Here is a 17,618-nt window from a genome sequence, read left to right as displayed (position 1 = left end):
GGATTTAAATTTAAAAATGAAGGTAAAGTTTGATATAAAATTAAAAGGAAAATTGAAAGGAAAATTTAAAAATGGAATTAAAGTTTAAAAGGAAATAAAATTAATAATAAATTAAAGAATGGAATTGAAGTTTAAAAAGGGGAGTAAAATTAAAAAATTCAATTAAAAATGTTAACGGAATTTAAGTTAAAAATGAAAGTTAAATATAGAATTAAAACTGGAAATTGAAAGCAAAATTTAAAGATGGATTTAAAGTTTAAAAATAAAAGGAAAAGTTTTAAATAGAATTAAAATTTAGGAATGAAAGTAAGAGTTTCAAAAGGAATTAAAATTTTAAAATGGAAGTAAAATTTAAAAATGGAATTAAAGTTTAAAATGAAATCAAAATTTAAAAATAGAAATTAAATTTTAATAGAAAAATTTATTTAAAATAGAATTTCAATTTAAAAATGAAAGTAAAGTAAAAGATTAGAAATGAAATTAGAAATTTAAGAATGAAAGTAAAATTTTAAAATGAAACTCAAAGCTTAAAATGAAAAAAAATTTAAAAGTTTAGAATGAAATGAACTTTAAAAATCAAATTAAGATTTGGAAGTGGAAGTAGAAATTTGAAAGAAAATCAAAATTAAAATAGGAAAGTAAAAATTGGAAATGAAATAAAATTTGAACAATAAAATTAAAATTTAAAATCAAATAAAATAGAATAAAATCAAAATTAGGAAATTTAATGACTTGAAAAAGTAAAGTTTAAAATGGAATTAAATTTTTTTAATTAAAGTAAAATTTAGGAAGGAAAGTAAAATTTAAAAATGAAATTAAAGATTAAAAAGGAAATTAAAAAAAAATTAAAATAAAAGTTTTTCCAATAAAAAATTTAAAAGTTTAAAAATCAAATTTGAAAATGAGCATAAAAATTTAAAAAGGAATTAAAATTTAAATTTGAAATTTTCCCTCTTTTTCCCTTTCCAGGTCTGGCCGGATTTTCCCAACGTGGAGGTCGATGAATCTTTGGATTGGGACACCCAAGTTGAGGTAAAAAAAGGGGATTTTTTGGGGTGAAAAAGAAAGAAATTCCTCAAATTTGGGACCGGAATTGATTTCGGAGCAGCAAAATAAAAATATAAATTTTTTAATTTGAAAGTAATTTAAATGAAATTAATTCAATTTAAATATTTATTAAAATGTCATGTAATTTAATTATTTAAATTATTTAATTAAGTTATTTAATGAAATGATTACAAATTATTCTTTAAATTATTTATTAAAATATTTATTGATACGCATAAAATAAATGAAAGATCAATTAATTAATTAAGTAATTTGTTTGGAGGAACTTAAATTCCAGTCAGAAAAAAATAATTAGGTTTCCATTTGTAAAAAGAAAGAAACTATTTTAGTGAAATATATACTAAACCCAGAAATAAATAGTAATGAAATTATATAATTAATAACGAAAGAAATTAATAGAAATAAATAAAATAATAGAGGTAAGTATAATATTAAATAAAATATTAAATAATTGAAATATTAAGTAATATTAAATAATAGAAATAAATAAAACGATAGAGATAAATATAGTATTAAATAAAATAAATATTAAATAATGGAAATATTAAGTAATATTAAATAATAGAAAAAATAAGATATAATAGAAATGAATAAGATAATACAGATTAATAACAATAAGTAATAAATTAACAAAAAAATTTAAAAATTAATATGGGAAACTTTAAAAAATTATATTTTATTTTCACTGTTATTTATAAAATAATTAATAAATTAATAATTTAATTAATTAATTTAATTAATTAATTATTTAATTAATAAATTAATAATTTAAAACCACTAAATAAATGAAATTATTCTCCTTTTTTTTCTCCTCTCCCCGTGCCTTTTCCGGCAGCTTTTCCGGGCGTTCGCGGCCATGCCGGATTTCTTCCGGAATTCCACCCGGGAATGGTGGGCTCGGGAAATCGCCGAGGTTTACGACAACCCCCGCAACGCCTCCCTGAGCATCCGCTTCGACGGCCTCTGGATCGTGAGTCATTAACCACTAGTAACAAGAAATGATTAGTAATTAATAATTAATAATTAATAATAATTAATAATAATTAATAAATAATAAGTAATATAACAAATATAAAACAATAAATAAATAATAAAATAAAAATAATATGTAATATAAAAATAATCTTTAGTAATCCTTATTTATCATTTTATTATATATTATATTACATTATATTACATTATATTATATTATATTATATTATATTACATTCTATTATGTTATATTATATTATATTATATTATATTGTATTACATTACATTATATTATATTATATTACATTACATTATATTACATTATATTTATCTTATATTTTTATATTTATTCTTTTTACATTACAAATTCTTTTTATATTACAAATTCTTTATATATTATTTTTTTTATATGACCTATTATTTCTAGGACGTATGATTTATACAATAAAAATATTATTTAGAAATGTTCTTTAAAATATCATTATTTCGAACTATTTCTATTTATATTTATAATTAAACTATTTAATTTATTTATTTATAACTAGTTATAAATGTTATGATTTATAAGTAGCATAAATATGATCATAAATTGTTTATAAATATTATTAGACATTGTTATAAAATCGTTATAAATCTTACTTATCACTTATAGTAATACATTTTATATTATTAAATTTTATATTTTTATATCATTATATTATATTTATATTTTACATTTATTATTATATTTTTATTATTTATATCTTATATATTTATGTTATATTATATTTTATATTTTTATATTATTAAATTTTATATTATTATATTTTTATATTATTAATAAAAAACAAACTGACATTTTTAATAATTAATAACCTTTTTGGGAAAGTTGGAGCCTGAAATTTGGACCCCAAACTTTTTTTATTTATTTATTTATTGCCATTTTTAATTATTTTCCTTTCCCACCCCCCCGGGTTTATATTTATTTATATTTATATTTTTGTTCCTTTCCTTTTTGCCAATGGCTTTTGTTTCTTTAAAATATTATTATTATATTCTATATTATTATTTTTAAATGTTTATTTTTTATATTATTATATATATTTAAATTATATTTTTATAGTATTATTTAATATGTTAATACATATTTTAGAATATATTTTTGAAATATTTGAAATATTATTATTTAATCTTTCTACATATCTTAATTCTAGTATATATTATATTTATATATATGGTTAATATTTTTAATATTTTAAAATATTTTCAATATATTTCTTATTATATAATATTTAAATAGTATTATTTATTATTTTAAAATAATTTTTAATATATAATTTTAATTATATAATATTTTTATTATGTGATTTAATATTTTTAATATATTACCTAACATTTTTAACACATATTATTTTTAATATATTTTTTTAGATACACCCTTTAATTTTTTTATATAATTATTTCATGTTGATAATTTTTTTATACATTTAGGGATAATTCCCATCCCAAATTTTCACTTCCCAGTAAGAAAAACTTCATTTTTTTCCCAGCAAGTTGAAAGAAATCCCTTAAACCCACCGTGGAAAATCTCTTGAGTTAATTAACAACTCCTAAATTCCTTCCTTAATTCCCTCAACCTGTCAAATATCCCGAATATTCCGTGAATTTCCCGTCAATCCCAGGAAAATTAAACCTTTAATCTCCCCATTTTCTGTCGATTAAATGACCAAAAAACACAGATTTTCCCATTATTTAATTCCCTAACGAGGAATTAAACAACCAAACCGCCTGTAAATTATCGACCCGTTGGAAATTCACGGAAATCATGGGAATTTCCCCAATTTGAGAGGAATTCTGGGTGTTTTTTCCCCATTTTCAGGACATGAACGAACCCTCGAGTTTCGTCCACGGCTCCGTCGACTCCTGCCGGGACCAACAACTCAACTTCCCACCCTACATGCCCCGTAAGTCCTGGAAAAATCCCCAAATTCCCACTTTTGGAACCTTCTAAATGTGGTTTTTATCCAGAATTAAATCCTATAATTCCATAATTCCCTGATTCTCTAATTCCATAATTCCCTGATTCTTTGATTCCCTGATTCCATAATTCCCTGATTCTCTGATTCCCTGATTTTCTGATTCCCTGATTCCATAATTCCCTGATTCCCTGATTCTCTAATTCCATAATACCCTGATTTCCTCATTCTCTGATTCTCTGCTTCCATAATTCTCTGATTTTCTGATTCTCTTATTCCAAAATTCCCTGATTCCATAATTCCCTGATTCTCTGATTCCCTAATTCTCTGATTCTCTGATTCCATTATTCTCTAATTCTCTGATTCTCAGATTCCCTGATTCCATAATTCCCTGATTCTCTGATTCCATAATTCCATAATTCCCTGATTCTCTGATTCTGTTTCCCTGATTCTCTGATTCTTTGATTCCCTGATTCCCTGATTCTTTGATTCCCTGATTTTCTGATTCTCTGATTCCCTGATTCTTTGATTGATTTTCTGCTTTTCTGATTCCCTGATTTTCTGATTCCCTGATTCTCTGATTCCATAATTCCCTGATTCTCTGATTCTTCGATTCCATAATTCCCTGATTCCCTGATTCCATAATTCCCTGATTTGCTGATTCCCTGATTCTTCTGATTCCATAATTCCCTGATTCTCTGATTCCGTGATTTTATGATTCCCTCATTCTCTGATTCCCAAAATTTCTGATTCTCTGATTCTCTTATTCCATGATTCCATAATTCCCTGATTCTCTGATTCCATAATTCACTGATTCCTTGATTCTCTGATTCCCAAAATCTCTGATTCTCTGATTCCATAATTCCCTGATTCTCTGATCCCCTGATTCTCTGATTCCATAATTCTCTGATTCCCTAATTCCCTAATTCCATGATTCTCTGATTCCCTGATTCTCTGATTCCCTGATTCCATAATTCCCTGATTCCATAATTCCCTGATTCTATGATTCCCTGATTCCCTGATTCTCTGATTCCATAATTCACTGATTCCCTGATTCTTTGATTCCATAATTCCCTGATTCTCTGATTCCATAATTCACTGATTCCCTGATTCTTTGATTCCATAATTCCCTGATTCTCTGATTCCATAATTCACTGATTCCCTGATTCTTTGATTCCATAATTCCCTGATTCTCTGATTCCCTAATTCCCTGATTCCCTGATTTCATAATTCCCTGATTCCATAATTCTCTGATTCTCTGATTCCATAATTCCCTAATTTCCTGATTCCCTGATTCTCTGCTTCCATAATTCCCTGATTTCCTGATTCTCTGATTCCATAATTTCATAATTCCCTGATTCTCTGATTCCCTGATTTCATAATTCCCTGATTCCATACTTCCCTGATTCTCTGATTCCGTAATTCCATAATTCCTTGTTTCTCTGCTTCCATATTTCCCTGATTCCCTGATTCTCTGCTTCCATAATTCCCTGATTCTCTGATTCCATAATTCACTGATTCTTGGAGTCTCTGATTCCATAATTCCCCGATTCCCTGATTCTCTGATTCCATAATTCCCTGATTCCCTGATATTCTGGGCACTGTGGTGGTCGTGGATCAAGGGTTGGACTTGCTGACCTCAGAAGTCCATTCCAACCCTTCTGATTCCCTGATTAACCGATTTCATAATTCCCTGATTCCCTGATTCTCTGATTTTATGATTCCCTGATTCTCTGATTCCCTGATTCCCTGATTCTCATGATTCCCTGATTCTCTGATTCCATAATTCCCTGATTCCATAATTCCCTGATTCTCTGATTCCCTGATTCCCTGCTTCCATAATTCCCTGATTCCCTGATTCCATAATTCCCTGATTCCATAATTCCCTGATTCCCATGATTCTCTGATTCCATATTTCCCTGATTTTCTGATTCCATAAATCCCTGATTCTCTGATTCCATAAATCCCTGATTCTCTGATTCCATAATTCCCTAATTCCCTGATTCTCTGATTCCATAATTGCCTGATTCCCTGATTCTCTGATTTTCTGATTCCATAATTCCCTGATTCTCTGATTCTCTGCTTCCATAATTCCCTAATTTCCTGATTCCCTGATTCCCTGATTCCCTGATTCCCTGATTCTCTGCTTCCATAATTCCCAGATTCTCTGATTCCATAATTCCCTTATTCCCTGATTCTCTGCTTCCATAATTCCCTGATTCCCTGATTTCCTGGGCCCTGTGTTGTTCTTGGATCAAAGCTTGGACTCGCTGCCCTCAGAGCTCCTTTCCAACCCTTCCAATTCCCGGAATTCTGTGCCATCCTGTTAATTCCAGGATTTTATTTCCTTCCCATCCCATCCTGACAGAGCTGGGCTCTCGCTCCGAGGGGCTGAGCTACAAAACCATCTGCATGGAGGGGCAGCAGCAGCTCCCGGACGGGACCCCCGTGCGGCACTTTGATGTTCACAACCTGTACGGCTGGGCCCAGACCCCGCCCACCCTCCAGTGAGTGAGGCAATTATGGAATTTAATTTCATTTAATTAATTTAATTTGATGTTCACAACCTGTACGGCTGGGCCCAGACCCCGCCCACCCTCCAGTGAGTGCCTTAGATTTCATTTAATTTCATTTAATTAATTTAATTTGATGTTCACAACCTGTACGGCTGGGCCCAGACCCCACCCACCCTCCAGTGAGTGCCTTAGATTGGATTTGATTTGATTTGATTTAATTAATTTAATTTGATGTTCACAACCTGTACTGCTGGGCCCAGACCCGCCTACCCTCTCAGTGAGTGTGTTAGATTTGATTTGATTTCATTTAATTAATTTAATTTGATGTTCACAACCTGTACGGCTGGGCCCAGACCCCGCCCACCCTCCAGTGAGTGCCTTAGATTGGATTTGATTTCATTTAATTAATTTAATTTGATGTTCATCAACCTGTACGGCTGGGCCCAGACCCCGCCCACCTCTGCAGTGAGTGTGTTAGATTTCATTTAATTTCATTTAATTAATTTAATTTGATGTTCACAACCTGTACGGCTGGGCCCAGACCCCGCCCACCCTGCAGTGAGTGAGGCAATTATAGAATTTAATTTCATTTAATTAATTTAATTTGATGTTCACAACCTGTACGGCTGGGCTCAGACTCCCACCCACCCTCCAGTGAGTGAGGCAATTATAGAATTTAATTTCATTTAATTAATTTAATTTGATGTTCACAACCTGTACGGCTGGGCCCAGACTCCCGCCCACCCTCCAGTGAGTGTGTCTAGATTTCATTTAATTTCATTTAATTAATTTAATTTGATGTTCACAACCTGCAATGGCTGGGCCCAGACCCCGCCCACCCTGCAGTGAGTGCCTTAGATTTGATTTGATTTAATTTCATTTAATTAATTTAATTTGATGTTCACAACCTGTACGGCTGGGCCCAGACCCCGCCCACCCTCCAGTGAGTGCCTTAGATTTGATTTGATTTGATTTGATTTGATTTGATTTGATTTGATTTGATTTTAGTTTAGTTTAGTTTAGTTTAGTTTAGTTTAGTTCAGTTTAGTTTAGTTTCGTTTATTTAATTTAATTTAATTTAATTTCATTATTTTATTTTATTTTATTTTATTTTATTTTATTTAATTTTTTAATTTCATTTTATTTTATTTTAGTTTAGTTTAGTTTAATTTAATTTAGTTTAGTTTATTTCATTTCCTTTCATTATTTTATTTTATTTTATCTTATTTTATTTTATTTCAGTTTAGTTTAGTTTAGTTTCGTTTTGTTTCGTTTTGTTTATTTCATTTCATTTCATTATTTTATTTTATTTTATTTTAGTTTAGTTTAGTTTAGTTTAGATTAGTTTAGTTTCGTTTAGATTAGTTTAATTTAATTTGATTAAAATTAATTTAATTTAATTTAATTTAATTTAATTTAATAATGGTTAAATAATGCTATAACATATAATTTTAAGATAATCACAATTTTCTTAAAATAATAATTTTAATAACCTAATAATATAATAAATAAAGTAGGTATATAGCATAAAAATAAAATAAATAATAAAATAAATAATAAAATAAATAATAAAATAAATAATAAAATAATTAATAAATTATTAATAGTTGTTAAATAGTGCTTAGTAAAAGAACGAATAATTTTAAAATAATCACAATTTCCTTAAAATAATAATTTTAATAACCTAATAACATAATAAATAAGTATATAGAATAAGTAATAAAATAAATAATAAAATAAATAATAAAATAACAAATAAATAATAATTGTTAAATAATACTTAGTAAAATAATTTTAAAATAATCACAATTTCCTTAAAATAATAATTTTAATAACCTAATAACATAATAAATAAAGTATATAGAATAAAAATAAAATAAATAATAAAGTAAATAATAAAATAATAAATAAATAAGTAATAACTGTTAAATAATAGTAAAATAATTTTAAAATAATCACAATTTCCTTAAAACAATAATTTTAATAACCTAATAACATAATAAATAAAGTATATCACATAAAAATAAAATAAAAATTAATAATTGGTAAATAATGCTATAACAATTTTAAAATAATCACAATTTCCTTAAAATAATAATTTTAATAACCTAATAGTATAATAAATAAAGTATATAGAATAAAAATAAAATAAATAATAAAGTAAATAATAAAATAATAAATAAATAAGTCATAACTGTTAAATAATAGTAAAATAATTTTAAAATAATCACAATTTCCTTAAAATAATAATTTTAATAACCTAATAGTATAATAAATAAAGTATATAGAATAAATAATAAAATAATAAATAAATAAATTAACAAAAAATTAATAAAATTAAATTAATAAATCAATAAAAATGTCTAATAAAATTAATAAAATAACCAATAAAATAATATCATTTGCGTTATTAACGAAGAATTTTAAAATAAGATGATAATAATTTTGAGAACCTAATTTTTTATTTAATAAAGATTTCTCAAACTCTAAACTAATTGTTGTGGTGTCTGCAGGGCGCTGCGTTCATTGACGGGCGAGCGTGGATTGCTCATCACTCGCTCCACCTTAAAATAATAATTTTAATAACCAAACAATGTAATAAATAATGAACAAATAGTTAATAAAGTATATAGAATAAATAAGAAAAAAATTAATAAATAATTAATAGTTGTTAAATAATGCTTAGTAAAAGAACGAATAATTTTAAAATAATCACAATTTCCTTAAAATGATAATTTTAACAACCTAATAACATAATAAATAAATTATATAGAATAAATAATAAAATAAATAATAAAATAATTAATAAAAATAATTAGTAAATTAATTAACAAAAATTAATAAAATTAAAATATTAAATCAATGAAAATATTTAATAAAATATTTAATAAATTTAATAAAATAGCGAATAAAACTATATAATTCGCATTATTAACGAAGAATTTAAAAATAATCGCGATTTTAAGATGATAATAATTTTGAGAACCTAATTATTTAATAAATATTTCTCAAACTCTAAACTAATTGTTGTGGTGTCCGCAGGGCGCTGCGTTCATTGACGGGCGAGCGTGGATTGCTCATCACTCGCTCCACGTTCCCCGGCAGCGGCCGCTGGGCGGGGCATTGGCTGGGGGACAACACGGCCGCCTGGGACCAGCTCCACAAATCCATCATCGGTTGGCACCACCCCCAAAATCCATTGCCCGACCCCAAAATGGCTTCTTTTCGGGATTCCCTCCTAAAAATCACATTTTTAACCCAAATTCCAAATTTATTTCTTATTTTTCTTCCTAATAATCATATTTTTTAGCCCAAATTCCATTTTTTTCCTCGGTTTCTTTCCAAAAAAATCAAATTTTTGGAGTTAAAATTCCATTTTTTTTCCTCAGTTTCTTTCCTATAAATCCAATTTTTTGAGCCCAAATTCCATATTTGTTTCTTATTTTTCTTCCTAAAAATCACATTTTTTACCCCAAATTCCATGTTTTTTTCTTGCTTTCCTTCCTAATAACGACATTTTTAGCCCGAAATTCCATATTTGTTTCATATTTTTCTCCCTAAAAATCACATTTTTTAGCCCAAATTCCTTTTTTTTTCTGGTTTCTTTCCTAAAAATCAAATTTTTAAGCCCAAATTCCATATTTGTTTCTTATTTTTCTCCCTAAAAATCACATTTTTTTAGCCCAAATTCCTTTTTTTTCTTACTTTAATTCCCAATAATCACATTTTTAGCCCAAAATTCCATATTTATTTCATATTTTCCTTCCTAAAAATCACATTTTTTGGAGCCAAAATTCCATATTTATTTCTTATTTTCCTTCCTAAAAATCACATTTTTTAACCCAAATTCCATATTTATTTCCCTTTTTACTTCGTAAAAATCACATTTTTTGGAGCCAAAATTCCATATTATTCATCATTTTTCTTCCTAAAAATCACATTTCTTAGCCAAAATTCCATATTTTTTTTCTTACTTTAATTCCCAATAATCACATTTTTAGCCCAAAATTCCATATTAATTTCATATTTTTCTTCCTAAAAATCAAAATTTTTTGGAGCTAAAAGTCCATATTTGTTTCTCATTTTTCTCCCTAAAAATCACATTTTTTGAGCCCAAATTCCATATTTATATCTCACATTTCTTCCTAAAAATCACATTTTTTGGAGCTAAAATTCCATATTTATTCATCATTTTCCCTCCTAAAAATCAAAATTTTTTGAGTCAAAATTCCATATTTATTTCTCATTTTTCTCCCTAAAAATCACATTTTTGAGTTAAAATTCCATTTTTTTCTTGGTTTCTTTCCTAAAAATCACATTTTTTGGAGCCAAAATTCCCTTTTTTTCCCTTGGTTTCCTTCCCAATAATCACATTTTTTACTCCAAATTCAATATTTATTTCTCTTTTTTTTTCTCCCTAAAAATCACTTTTTTTGGTGCTAAAATTCCATTTTTTTCTTGATTTCCCTCCTAAAAATCAAATTTTTAGCCAAAATTCCATATCTGTTCTTCATTTTTTTCCTAAAAATCACATTTTTTGAGATAAAATTCCATATTTATTCATCCATCATTTTTCTTCCTAATAAGCACATTTTTAGCCCAAATTCCATATTTATTTCTCATTTTTCTCCCTAAAAATCACATTTTTTGAGTTAAAATTTCATGGTTTTTTCTTGATTTCCCTCCCAAAAAATCATTTTTTTTTAGACTAAAACTCCATATTTATTTCTCATTTTCCTCCCTAAAAATCACATTTTTTTGGAACCAAAATTCCATTTTTTTTCCTCAGTTTCTTTCCCTAAAAATCAAATTTTTGGAGCTAAAATTCCATATTTATTCATCATTTTCCCTCCTAAAAATCACATTTTTTGAGCCAAAATTCCATTTTTTCCTCATTTTCCTTACAATAATCAAATTTTTAACCAAAATTCCATATTTATTTCTTATTTTCCTTCCCAATAATCACATTTTTAGCCCAAAATTCCATATTTATTTCATATTTTTCTTCCTAAAAATCACATTTTTTGAGCAAAATTCCAAATTTATTTCATATTTTCCTTCCTAAAAATCACATTTTTAGTCCAAATTCTACATATATTCCTTATTTTCTTTCCCAATAATCATATTTTTAGCCCCCAAATTCCCAATTTTTAAAATTTCCATCCCAAATCCCACCTTTTACCCCCAAATTCCCAATTTTTCTTGATTTTCCATCCCAAATTCCACCTTTTTCCCCCCAAAATTCCCAAATTTTTTTAAATTCCCATCCCAAATTCCCCTTTTTAATCCCAAAATTCCCATTTTTTAACCCCAAAAATTCCCATTTTTTTAAATTTCCATCCCAAATTCCACCTTTTTACCTCTAAAATTCCACATTTTTTAAAATTCCCATCCCAAATTCTCCCTTTTCACCCCAAAATTCCCAAATTTTTTTAAATTTCCATCCCAAATCCCATTTTTTTCTCCCCAAATTCCCATTTTTTTTCAATTTTCCCTCCTAAATCCCTCTTTTTCCCCCCAGGAATGTTGGAATTCAGCCTCTTCGGCATCCCCTACGTAAGTCCCACCCATTCCTCCCTCCCCACCCCCAAAATCCCGGGATTTGGGTTGGAATTCCCGGTAATTTCCGGGTTTTTTTTCCCAGAGCGGCGCCGACATTTGCGGATTCTTCCAAGATTCCACCTACGAGCTCTGCGCCCGCTGGATGGAACTGGGAGCCTTCTACCCCTACTCCCGAAACCACAACGGAAAAGGATCCAGGGTGGGACATTCCAGAGGCTCCTTTCCTAATTTTCCTAAATTTCCCTTCATTTTCCCTTCATTTTCCCTCCATTTTCCTCCATTTACACTCCATTTTCCCTCATTTTCCACATTTTTTCCTCAATTTTCTTCCATTTACCTCCATTTTCCCTCAATTTCTCCCCATTTTTCCTCCATTCCCTCCATTTTCCTTTCATTTTCCTCCAATTTTCCTTAATTTTCCCTCCATTTTCCTTCATTTTCACCAATTTTCCTCCATTTTCCTTCCATTTACACTCCATTTTCCTCCATTTCCCCCCATTTTTCCTTCATTTTTCCCTGTTTTTCCTCCATTTTCCCTCCATTTCCCCCATTTTTCCCCCATTCTCCCCCATTTTCCCTCCATTTTCCCTCCAATTTTTCCTCCATTTTTCCTCCATTTCCCCCTCCATTTCCCCCCATTTTCCCTCCATTTTCCCTCCATTTTCCTTCCGTTTTCCCTGCATTTTCCTTCATTTCCCCCCATTTCCCCCCCATTTTTCCTTCCTGGATGGAACTGGGAACCTTCTACCCCTACTCCCACAACCACAACGGCAAAGGATCAAGGGTGGGACATTCCAGAGGCTCCTTTCCTGATTTTCCCACATTTTCCTTCATTTTCCTCCATTTACACTCCATTTTCCTCCATTTCCCCCCATTTTTCCTCAATTTTCCTCCATTTCCCCCCATTTTCCTCCATTGTCCTCCAATTTTTCCTTTATTCCCTCCACTTTTCCTCCATTTTCTCTCCATTTTCCCTCCATTTTCCTTCATTTCTCCCTCATTTCTCCCCCATTTTCCCTCCAATTTCGCTCCATTTTCCCTCCAATTTCGCTCCATTTTCCCCCTCTTTTTCCCTCCATTTTCCCTCCAATTTTCCCTCCATTTCCTCTGCATTTTTCCCTCCATTTCCCCCCATTTGCCCCTCTTTTCCCCCCCATTTTCCCCTCCATTTTCCCTCCATTTTTCCCTCCAATTTTCCCTCCATTTTCCTCCATTCTCCTCTCATTTCTCCCCCATTTTCCTCCCATTTTTCCTTCCTGGATGGAACTGGGAGCCTTCTACCCCTACTCCTGCAACCACAATGGCAAAGGAGCCAGGGTGGGACATTCCAGAGGCTCCTTTCCTGATTTCCCAAAATTTCCCTTCATTTCCCTCCATTTACACTCCATTTTCCCTCATTTTCCACATTTTTTCCTCCATTTTTTTCCATTTCCCTCCATTTTCCTTCCATTCACCTCCAATTTTTCCTTTATTTCCTCAATTTTCCTACATATTTCCAGTATTTCCCCTCCATTTTCCCTCATTTTCCCTCTGTTTTCCTTCCATTTTCCCTCCATTTTCACCCATTTTCCCCTATTTTTTCCCATTTCCCCCTCTTTTTCCCTCCATTTTCCCTCCAATTTTCCCTCCTTCTCCCTCTCATTTTCCCTCCTTTTCCCCCCATTCTCCCCCCATTTTCCCCCCATTTTCCTTCCATTTCACATCCATTTTCCCTCCTTTTTCCCCCATTTCCCCCATTTTCCTTCATTTCCCTTCATTTTCCCACAATTTTTTCTCCATTTCCCTTCCGCTGTCCTCCAATTTTTCCTTTATTTCCTCCATTTCCCCTCATTTTCCCTCCATTTTCCCTCAATTTTCCCTCATTTTCCCTCCATTTTCCTTCCATTCTCCTCCAATTTTTCCTTTATTTCCTCAATTTTCCCTCCATTTTCTCACACATTTCCAGTATTTCCCCTCCATTTCCTCCATTTCCCCCCATTTTTCCTTCATTTTCCCTCAATTTTCCCCCATTTTCCCCCCATTTTCCCTCAATTTTCCCTCAATTTTCCCTCCATTTCACCCCATTTTTTTGCCAAAATTCCTTAAATTTCTGAAAAAAAAAAAAATCTCTGAATTTATGGGTGAAATTCATTTGAATTGATGGGTGAAAATTCTCTGAATTTCAGGGTGAAAATGAGATTAATTTCTCCCCAAATCCATAAATTCCTGAATGAAAATTCCCTGAATTTCTGAATGAAAATTTTCTGAATTTTTGGGATGAAAATTCTCTCAATTTATGGGTGCAAATGAGAATATTTTTCCACCAAATATACGAATTTTTCCATGAAAATTGTTTGAATTTATGGACGATAATTCTCTGAATTTCTGGGTGAAAATGAGATTAATTTTTTCACCAAATATTTGAATTTCTGGATGAAAATTCCCTGAATTCCTGACTGAAAAATCCCTGAATTTCTGAATAAAAATTCCCCAAATTTCTGGCTGAAATTTCACTCAATTTATAGGTAATAATAAAGAATCCCCCCCCCCCCAAATCTAAATTTAGAAGTAAAAACCCTCCAAATTTCTGCATAAAAAATCAATTTTCTCTCCAAAAACCCAAATTTACAACTAAAAAGCCTCCAAATTCCTGGTTTAAAATTCAATTTACCCCCCCAAAACCCCCAAATTTACAACTAAAACCCCTCCAAATTTCCACATAAAAATTCAATTTACTCCCCAAAACCCCCAAATTTACAACTAACACCCTCCAAATTCCTGGTTTAAAATTCAATTTCCCCCCTAAAATCTAAATTTACAACTAAAACCCTCTGAATTTCTGCATAAAAATTCAATTTACCCCCCAAAAAACCCCAAATTTACAACTAAAACCCCTCTGAATTTCCACATAAACATTCAATTTACCCCCCAAACCCCCCAAATTTACAACTAACACCCCTCCGAATTTCCACATAAAAATTCAATTTTCCCCCCAAAACCCCCAAATTTACAACTAAAACCCCTCTGAATTTCCCCATAAAAATTCAATTTACTCCCCAAAACCTCCAAATTTACAAAAAATTCAATTTTCCCCCAAAACCCCAAATTTACAACTAAAACTCCTCTGATTTTCAACATAAACATTCAATTTACTCCCCAAACCCCAAATTTACAACTAAAAACCCTCCAAATTTCCACATAAAAATTCAATTTACCCCCCAAACCCCCCAAATTTACAACTAAAACCCCTCCAAATTCCTGGTTTAAAATTCAATTTATGCCCCCAAAAACCCCAAATTTACAACTAAAACCCTCTGAATTTCTGCATAAAAATTCAATTTACCCCCCAAAACCCCAAATTTACAACTAAAACCCCTCTGAATTTCTACATAAACATTCAATTTACTCCCAAAACCCCCAAATTTACAACTAAAACCCCTCCAAATTCCTGGTTTAAAATTCAATTTCCCCCTAAAATCTAAATTTACAACTAAACCCCCTCCGATTTTCAGCATAAAAATTCAATTTACTCCCCAAACCCCCAAATTTACAACTAAAACCTCTCCAATTTTCAGAATAAAAATTCAATTTACCCCCCGAAAAACCCCCAAATTCCCCCCTAACCCCTGGAAATTCCCCATTTCCCATCCCAATTTCCCCTTATCCGTGTTCCCCAGCGCCAGGATCCGGTGGGTTGGGATTCTGCCTTCGCGGAGCTGTCGCGGGCGGTTCTGCTGACGCGGTACCGGCTGCTGCCCCACCTGTACACGCTGCTGTTCCACGCCCACAGCGGCGGCCACACCGTGGTCAGGCCCCTCCTGCACGAGTGAGACCCCTTCAATTTGTAATTGTTTAAATCGCGTTTAATTTAATTTAATTTAATTTCATTTCATTTCAGTTCAGTTCATTTCATTTCAGTTCATTTCATTTCATTTTTCAGTTCAGTTCAGTTCATTTCATTTCATTTCATTTCCTTTCATTTCATTTCATTTCATTTCAGTTCAGTTCAGTTCATTTACATTTCATTTCATTTCATTTCATTTCATTTACATTTCATTTCATTTCATTTCATTTCATTTCATTTCATTTATTTCATTTATTTCATTTATTTCATTTCAGTTCAGTTCAGTTCATTTCAGTTCAGTTCATTTCAGTTCATTTCAGTTCATTTCATTTAATTTAATTTAATTTCATTTCATTTCTCATTTATTTCATTTCATTTCATTTCATTTCAGTTCAGTTCAGTTCAGTTCATTTCATTTCATTTCATTTCAGTTCAGTTCAGTTCATTTTGGTTTTTAGTTCTGGTTCTGCTTTTAATTTGATTTCAAGATTAATTTTTATTTTTATTTTAATTTCTATTTTTTTCTATTTCCATTTCTAATTTCATTTTAATTTCTATTTTTATTTCTATTTTCATTCCTATTTTTATTTTTATTTCTATTTTCTATTTTTATTTCGATTTTCATTTCGATTTTTATTTCTATTTCTATTTTTATTTCTATTTTAATTTCTATTTTTTTCTATTTCCATTTCGAATTTTATTTTCATTTCTATTTTCATTTCTATTTTTATTTCAATTTTCATTTCTAGTTATTCCCATTATTCCCATTTTCCCCCATTTTATTCCCATTTTATTCCCATTTTTATTCCCATTTTTTCCCATTTTATTCCCATTTTATTCTCATTTTATTCTCATTTTATTCCCATTTTATTCCCATTTTATTCCTATTTTATTCCCATTTTTATTTCCATTTTTCCATTTTCTTCCCATTTTCTTCCCATTTTCTTCCCATTTTCTTCCCATTTTTTCCCATTTTATTTCAATTTTATACCCATTTTTTTCCATTTCCATTTTATTCCCATTTTATTCCCATTTTTTTCTCATTTTATTCCCATTTATTTCCCATTTTTATTCCCAATTTATTCCCATATTTATTCCTATTATTCCTATTTTCTTCCCATTTTCTTCCCATTTTATTCCCATTTTAATCCCAATTTATTCCCATTTTATTCTCATTTTATTCCTATTTTTCATTCCCATTTTCTTCCCATTTTTATTCCCTTTATTTCTATTTCCTAATTTCTATTTTTACCTTTTTCTTTACTTTTTTCCCATTTTTATTCTATTTTTTAATTTCTATATTTTACCCTTTCCTTTATTTTTATTCCCATTTTTATTCCCTTTTTAATTTCCCTTTTTTTCCAATTTCTATTTCCATTTTTAATGCCTTTTTTAATTTCAATTTCTATTTCTATTATTTATTATTATTTATTTTCTCTTTTGTCTATTTCTATCTTTTAATTTCTATTTTTTTAATTTCTATTTTTTAATTTCTCTTCCTATTTTTTTATTTCTCTTTTTTAATTACTATTTTTTAATTTCTGTTTTTAATTTCTATTTTTTTAAATGTCTTTTTGATTATTTTTTATTTTCACTTTTTTCTTTCTATTATTTTAATTTCTATTTTTATTTTATTTTCGCATTTTTCTACTTTTTAATTTCTATTTTAAATTCTAATTTTTAATTTCTATTTTTTATTTTTATTTTTTTAATTTCTATTTT

At 29.4% G+C, this 17,618-nt stretch overlaps 1 protein-coding gene across 1 annotated transcript in view; it reads left to right on the top strand.

Moving 5' to 3' along the window:
- LOC126642829 (maltase-glucoamylase-like) overlaps positions 1–17,618 on the top strand; it is a 52,794-nt gene that overhangs the window by 19,927 nt on the left and 15,249 nt on the right. Inside the window, exons 11-18 of the mRNA XM_050320784.1 lie at positions 970–1,032; positions 1,904–2,038; positions 3,899–3,983; positions 6,364–6,502; positions 9,554–9,687; positions 12,033–12,067; positions 12,156–12,272; positions 15,730–15,878. Of these exons, the coding sequence (XP_050176741.1) occupies positions 970–1,032; positions 1,904–2,038; positions 3,899–3,983; positions 6,364–6,502; positions 9,554–9,687; positions 12,033–12,067; positions 12,156–12,272; positions 15,730–15,878 (857 nt within the window). The remainder of the gene's footprint in view (positions 1–969; positions 1,033–1,903; positions 2,039–3,898; positions 3,984–6,363; positions 6,503–9,553; positions 9,688–12,032; positions 12,068–12,155; positions 12,273–15,729; positions 15,879–17,618) is intronic.

The sequence above is a fragment of the Myiozetetes cayanensis genome, unplaced genomic scaffold, assembly GCF_022539395.1.
Source record: "Myiozetetes cayanensis isolate MyiCay16 unplaced genomic scaffold, myiCay2020 scf247, whole genome shotgun sequence".
NCBI lineage: Eukaryota > Metazoa > Chordata > Aves > Passeriformes > Tyrannidae > Myiozetetes > Myiozetetes cayanensis.
The sequence above is the reverse complement of the archived record's forward strand: the minus strand, read 5'-3'. Positions and strand labels throughout refer to the sequence as shown.